Below are 7042 nucleotides of genomic sequence, written 5' to 3' on the forward strand. Positions count from 1 at the left end.
TGAGAGGCAACTGATCGATGTATCTTTTGCACATTAATGTTTCTCTCCCTCTCTTTCTCACTCCCTTCCCCTCTCTCTAAAAATAAATAAAAATCTCTAAAAAAAGACAATAATAATAAAAATAGAAATATGAGTATAATTGTTTGAAGCCAAATCAAAAATTAGAAAATAAATTTTAACCCCAATAAAGTGGGTTAGAGGTTAGGAGAAACCATGGTGGATTGTTGGAAGGAAAGCAGGTCTGGTGAATTCAGACTCCAGGATAATTCATGAATGAACAAACAGTTGGTCTTCATCTATATCATCTTGGTCTGAATGCTGGAAGGTCCCCTTGACACCTTAGTTTCTTCGTTTTGGAGATAATGGGGTGATTGGCTGTGCATAGATAGCCACTCCTGCTCAAGCCTAGAAAAGATTTTCTCAAGGCTCTTCAGAGGAAAATGGAATGTATATATAAGAAAGTGTGTTTTAGCCCTGGCTGGCATAGCTCAGTGGATTGAGCGTGGGCCTGTGAAGCAAAGGGTTGCTGGTTTGATTCCCAGTCAGGGCACATGCCTGGGTTGCAGGCCAGATCCCCAGTAGGGGATGCATGAGAGGCAACCACACATTGATGTTTCTCTCCCACTCTTTCTCCTTCCCTTCCCCTCTCTCTAAAATAAATAAATAAGAATATTTTTTAAAAAGAAAGTGTGTTTTAGTTGGAGGCCATCAATTAGTGGTAAAATCACTTTAATGGGGCTTGGCCAGCATTTATTAAAACAAAATAGAAAATTGAACATACTAATGCAGCTTTTGTCATACAGGTATTGTTTCATGAAGTTTCCATTTATGTGTGTGTGTGTGTATTTGTGTTTGTGTAAGTATTTAGTACCACGTACAGTATATTTCTACTATGAATCTGAGTTAAAATTATTTAAGTCACTGGTCCAGGCTATATACCTCCATCCATTTTGTTTGCTGGGTGAGAGGCAGCACAGTATAGTGAAGCCAAAATACCTCTTACTAGCTCTGTGCGACTTTGGGCAACCTCAGTTTTAACCTCTCTACAGTACTTCTCAGTTTTTTCAATCTGTAAAGTGAGGATAGTAATAGTACCTATCTTATAGATTTGCTGAGGGTCAATTACATGAATATTTATAAAGCGTTTACTACAGTGCCTTGCACTGTGCTAATAAGGATCCAAGGGTAAAAAGGCGAATGAGAAACAGAACCAGCACCGATGCACTTGTCCCTGGTCTCTCGTTGTGGATTTTTCTCCATATTGGGATGAGGAATTAATAAAATGTTTTGTTTTCCTCAGGTCCTCCGTTTCTCAAACCTACACCAAGTAGCAGGGATGTCAGAGAAACGAGCCGGGAGCGTCCCCCGATGGCGTAGCACCCTCAGGCTGAGTGCTTGGGAGCAAGAGCCTGTCACCTTCGCACTACAACTCCCACAATGCATCTCTTTCCATCTGGCCTCAAATTAGGAGAGCGATCTGTGATCTTGCGTCAGACAACTTCCGTGCCTCAAGTCTCAAAAGCCGAATAATTATAACGCCCAGAATTACTTCCGGGTAAGGTGTCGCGATGCTTGCTGGGAAACGTAGTCTTTAATTTTCTTCCGCTACTAGGTAAAATAGTCCCATGGTCACATCGTACTACCAATAAATAAACTCGAGGAACCCTTTTTTTCTCTCCAGATTTCAGCGAAAACACTGAATTATAAAGGAAATTTAAGTACAGTGAATTACCGTTCTTGGCGTTCGTCAATTAAGGACTTTTCCGGAGTGAGTGTAGGGATCTCGCGCTATATAAGAGAGCCAGAGCGGAAGCCGGATCCTCTTTTGGGTCCTCGCTTCCAAGATGGTGAGTGCTGGCGCGTGTTGAGCGTGGGCTTAGGCTGGAGGTAGAGAAGAGCAGATTCCAGGATTGTGGGGGATTTGCGAGTCCAGTCTATGGCGGAGGGGTGGATGGAATGTATGGTTGCTTCTGGCTAGGAGAGATTTGCGAGGGACTGGAGATCTCACTGGCACTTTTCTGGGCGCTGCGGGTGTGGAATGTAGTCGGAAGGGGCTAAGATTGGGTAATTTGCGTCTCTTTCCTAACATGGTTTTTATTCTCATGCAGACGAAGAAAAGAAGGAACAACGGTCGTGCCAAAAAAGGCCGCGGCCATGTGCAGCCTATTCGCTGCACCAACTGCGCCCGATGCGTGCCCAAGGATAAGGCCATTAAGAAGTTCGTCATTCGAAACATAGTAGAGGCCGCAGCCGTTAGGGACATTTCGGAAGCGAGTGTCTTCGACGGTAAGCTTCCGGCCTGACCTGTGCAAGTATCCTAATACCCTCAGGCTTTGTTCACTGGAACATTCCTTGGAGGTTGTTGCGGGTGGAAAAGAACAGTGTCTTTGTTCTGGTTGCCGTTTCTAAGCTTTGGCTGGTTAGAGGGGGACTTCTGTGGTAGAACACAGTCTTTGCTGGTTTGTGACAAACTAAAACAAAGTTACAGTTTTTCTTAAAAAAAAAAATCTTTTCCGTCAGGGAATGGAATTCCAAAACCAGTTCATTCTGTAGCGACATTGGGGGAGCAATAGCTGTAAGCGTAGAATATGTAACAATTCCTTGGAATTGTTGGATATTTGAGTACATGTTGTGGAAATGAAACATACAAACTAAGTCTGAAAAAAATGTTTAAAGTAGGAGGTTGTCTAGTTTGGTTGAGAAAAGATGTTTTTGAAACAATATGATGTTTTGATCATTTCATTTCCTTAAGACAAACGGTTTTTAAGAAAGGACCTAGGAATAGGCATTAGGGCTGGTGCAACTGCTGAAGGAATTGGATGTTTGATTTTTTTCTAGGATGTGGTTTTGGTGCCCCAGGTGATGGGGTTAATTGGTAGGGCCGTATTAACTCAGTTGTGAAACTGCACGTGTGTTTAGGCATCAGAAATTGATTGTTTACTTTGAGAATGAGGTTTTGTAGGTATGTCTGACATTTAAGTACGTTTAATACTGTATCTGTTTTCTATTTTAGCCTATGTGCTTCCCAAGCTGTATGTGAAACTGCATTACTGTGTGAGTTGTGCCATTCACAGCAAAGTGGTCAGGAATCGTTCTCGGGAAGCCCGGAAGGACCGAACACCTCCACCTCGGTTCAGACCTGCGGTAAATATCTTAGAAAGGAGATGTGGGAGCTGGTAGGGAGCGAGGGGGGTGTACAAAAGATACATGAGGACCCAAGGATTACCTATGGTGAGGTCAGCTAAATCTGGGAAGGTGAGGTGGGACCCACACCAGAGTCACAAGAGAGTTGTTAGAAGAATTTGTTTTGGAATGGGTGGTGTGCTCTCCTTTCACATCTACCCATTTTTCATGCAGTTGTAACCCAAGTATATTAGTGTTGGGAGGATAGAGGTCAGGTTCTTTGAGTGGGGAAAGTCTTCATTTGGTGGTTTTTTAAAAATTATTTAAGATATTTACTTATTTTTAGAGAGAGGGGAAGGGAAGGAGAAAGAGTGGGAGAGAAACATCAGTGTGTGGTTGCATCTTGTGTGCCCCCTACTGGGGACCTGGCTTGCCATCCAACCATGTGCCCTCACTGGGAATCGAACTGGCAACCTTTTGCTTCACATGTCCATGCTCAATCCACTTAGCTATACCACCCAGGGCTTCATTTGCTGGTTTTTAACTTGTACTTTCTTGGTTTTTCAGGGTGCTGCCCCACGACCTCCACCAAAGCCCATGTAAGGAGCCCTAAAGGACTGAAGAAAAGTTCTCTGGAAAAAAATAAAATGGAAATTGTACTTTATATTAGCATGTTGCTTGCGTATTTGTTGCCAGAAAAGATGGGGGTCGAGTATGTCATAGGGGCTCTAATTGCTTTTACTAAGTATCCAAATGTGGAGTGAGTGCCACACAGTTTTTCATGGGGGAGAAAGCTTATCTCTGCACCTTAGCTTGGGTTTCTTTTGTATTTGTATCCTCATGGTGGGGGGATTGAAGCATCTGTGAATGTTTGGTTAATTTAACGTAGCTAATTGGAAGTACAGAACTTGGATAGATATTGAGAGAATTTTTAACTGTGTAAAATTAGTTCACTGTGACAATGGTTCATTTTCCTAGAATTCAGAAATTTGAAAGTTACAAGTTCGGGGTCTGTGTAAGGATGTGGCAGCAAGGAAGGAGTGGAATACTTGAGAGCATAGGTGGTCCTGTTATTGGAGAACCCTTTAACTGGGGAGGAAAAAAGAAACACGGGAACTCCTGATAGTGATGTACTCAGCATACCAATGCGTGTGCTGAAACGTCTGTGGCCAGTCCTGATTTTGTCAACACTAAATGTGAGCAAGAGTATCTCTGTCCTTTGGGGAGAGTAAGATGCAACTGTCCCCCTTTCATTCCCTTACCCTGTAAGCACTTCACACCAGGGATAAACATTGAATAGAAGAAAATCAGGTGTAAGGTCTAAATGGTAAACCTGATATTCCAAATCCCAGCTTGCTTAATAAACCAGATTCAAGTAGTAAATCAGGGCCGTGTGTAACTGCTTGAAGATCTCTTGAATTGTTGGCATAGCCTATTCTTTATTCAGGGTAGGTCTTAACTGGCTCTCCCACAAGTTTTATGTATTCCAAATGCAAGGTATGATCCTGTCTAGAAATCCTACATTCAGGAGCCCAACACTGCTAAGAATTGGCTTAACAGGGGTTTTTGTTTTTTTTACTATCAAAGTTCATCGATTCTTGGAGTGCCAGGAATAACTCACAAAAGGGCTTTCTGTGTGCTTCAGGATCTGAAGTAGCCCCATCCTACCTGCCAACCCAGTACCAGTTGCATATAACTTAAATTATATGTTATTTTTTTAAAGATTTTATCACCCTAGCTGTTGTGACTGGATTGAGCGCTGGACTGCAAACCAAAGGTCACCAGTTTGGTTCCCAGTTGGGGCACATGCTGGGGTTGCGGGCCAGGTCCCCGATGGGGGGGTGCTTGAGAGGTAACCACACAACATCAATATTTCCTGGACCAATTTAAAATCTCTTAAAATTTTTTATTTTTTTACCCTGGTTGGTGTAGCTCAGTGGATTGAGTGCAGGCCTGCAAACCAAAGGATCGTGGTTTGATTCCCAGTCAGGGCACATGCCTGGGTTGCAGGCCAGTTCCCAGCAGGGGACGCATGAGAAGCAACCATACATTGATACTTCTCTCCCTCTCTCCTTCCCTTCCCCTCTAAAGATAAATAAAATCTAAAAAAATATATTTTTAGAAAGGGAAAGGGAGAGAAACTTAACATGTGATTGCCTCTTGCACACCCCCAACGTGGCATCCTGGCCCACAACCCAAGCATGCTCCCCAACTGGGAACCAAACCTGCAACCCTTTAGTTCACAGGCCAGCACGCAATCCACTGAGTCACACCAGCCAGGGCTAAACTACATGTTATTTGATGGGTGACCTGGATATCCAAGTTCTATGGGGAAGGTAGCTGCTCCGTACTAATCTATCATCTAGCCTAAAAGGAAAACCACATGCCATGCCCATAAGTCAGCTTGAGGCTCTCTAGGTAATTGGACAACAAAATTGGTCTGCTCTGCTTAAGCTATTACACACTGAGGTTGGAGTAGTTAGTCACAAAGCGGGATACACCTCTGAGCCGCACACCCCCTACCTGCCCCAGTTTTAATGGACTTTATTTAGAGGGAGGGTATTAATGCAGTTTCAGCACCTCCAGAACATTGCTGCGTTCTGCAGACTCGGTGTGAAGAGTTTTCAAGCCAGGTAGAGGTCTCAGGGCTCTTCCAACATGGCCCCGATGTACGCCTTTGATGCTACTAAATTTCATGTCCACTCTTGTAGCCAAGCTTCACTGAAGTCCTGGGCCACCCTTTTCCTTAACCCCAAATCCTGCATTTTTGTTATTTGTCCAGCTTTCCATAATTTAGCATGTATGAGAAAAATTATTCACTACCTATCACTAAGTTAATGTCATGCTGCTTTAGTTGACACATTCAGTAGCTATTAGGTGTAAAGGCGTGTCCACTGCATGTGTGTTAAGCTAATACACTCGTCAGAGGAAACAGCCGGTAGATGAAAGAACAGGCTAGAATCTAGATTTTATTAGTTCAATAAGTACTGCCCATGTACTTGGCACTTGGTTTCTAAATCCAACTCCCCCATTAAACAGACATCTAGTTCAGAACCTAGGAGAGCTGACTCCTAGGTACAGATCTTACCTCTGGTATTTGGAGGTATGTGACCTTGGGTGATCACCTATCTCTCCGTCTTCAATTTTCTAATCTTTAGGATGGTCATTCCTATTTCGTAGTACCTCAGTGAGGTCTAAGTGATAGAAAACAATCATTCAAGAAATACTGAGTACCTACTCTGCCAGACATTTCTAAGTCTCAGCCTTTTCTCTTTTTTTGAAGATTTTTTTTAAAAGACAAGTTCTTTTTTTTTTTTTAATGTACCTTTTTAAAAAGATTTTATTTTTAGAGAGGGGAAGGGAGGGAGAAATGGAGAGAAACACCAATGCGTGGTTGCCTCTCACACACCCCGCACTGAAGACCTGGCCCACAACCCAGGCATGTGCCCTGACTGGGAATCCAACCAGTGGTCCACCAGTTCGCAGGCCAGCACTCAACCCACTGAGCCACACCAGCCAGGGCTCAGCTTTATATTTTACTGGGGGACCAGTGTGGGGGTGATCTGGCATGAAGAAGGGCTGCAGTTTTGTATGTTTTTGGTGGCCTGATAGCTGAGGTTGATAGATAACATTTTAATGAGAAAAAGCAAATGAAGGAGCAAGCTGCTTGGATAAATGGGGAAAACTTTCCAAGCAGAAGGAATAGGGAGTGCAAATGCCGTGGCATGTCACAAAAAAAGGCAGTCAGTGTCTGTATTCGGGTGAGCTAGGGGAGAGTGTACTAAGGTCAGGTGTACACTCCTCGAGACTTCATTGGATTTAGAACCGCTGCTTGACTCTGGAGCGGTGACAGAGCACACAGGGAGGGGCAAAAGTAGGTTTACAGTCATGAGTGCACAAAACACATTCTTTTTTAATT

At 43.4% G+C, this 7042-nt stretch overlaps 1 protein-coding gene across 1 annotated transcript; it reads left to right on the forward strand.

Moving 5' to 3' along the window:
- Positions 1-1691: 1691 nt before the first annotated feature.
- RPS26 (ribosomal protein S26) lies at positions 1692-3787 on the forward strand. The gene is made up of 4 exons (XM_037144191.2): positions 1692-1847; positions 2109-2286; positions 3014-3144; positions 3691-3787. Exons 1-4 carry the CDS (start codon positions 1845-1847, stop codon positions 3724-3726), a joined length of 348 nt encoding a protein of 115 aa, XP_037000086.1. The 5' UTR covers positions 1692-1844; the 3' UTR covers positions 3727-3787.
- The last annotated feature ends 3255 nt before the right edge of the window (positions 3788-7042 follow it).

The sequence above is a fragment of the Artibeus jamaicensis genome, unplaced genomic scaffold, assembly GCF_021234435.1.
Source record: "Artibeus jamaicensis isolate MK-2021 breed Jamaican fruit bat unplaced genomic scaffold, CSHL_Jam_final contig_233, whole genome shotgun sequence".
Classification (NCBI taxonomy): domain Eukaryota; kingdom Metazoa; phylum Chordata; class Mammalia; order Chiroptera; family Phyllostomidae; genus Artibeus; species Artibeus jamaicensis.

Coding starts and splice junctions, on each gene's coding strand:
- RPS26 (XM_037144191.2), top strand. Junction 2,287..3,013: donor GGAAGCGAGTGTCTTCGACG/GTAAGCTTCCGG, acceptor TTTCTATTTTAG/CCTATGTGCTTCCCAAGCTG. Junction 3,145..3,690: donor CACCTCGGTTCAGACCTGCG/GTAAATATCTTA, acceptor TTGGTTTTTCAG/GGTGCTGCCCCACGACCTCC.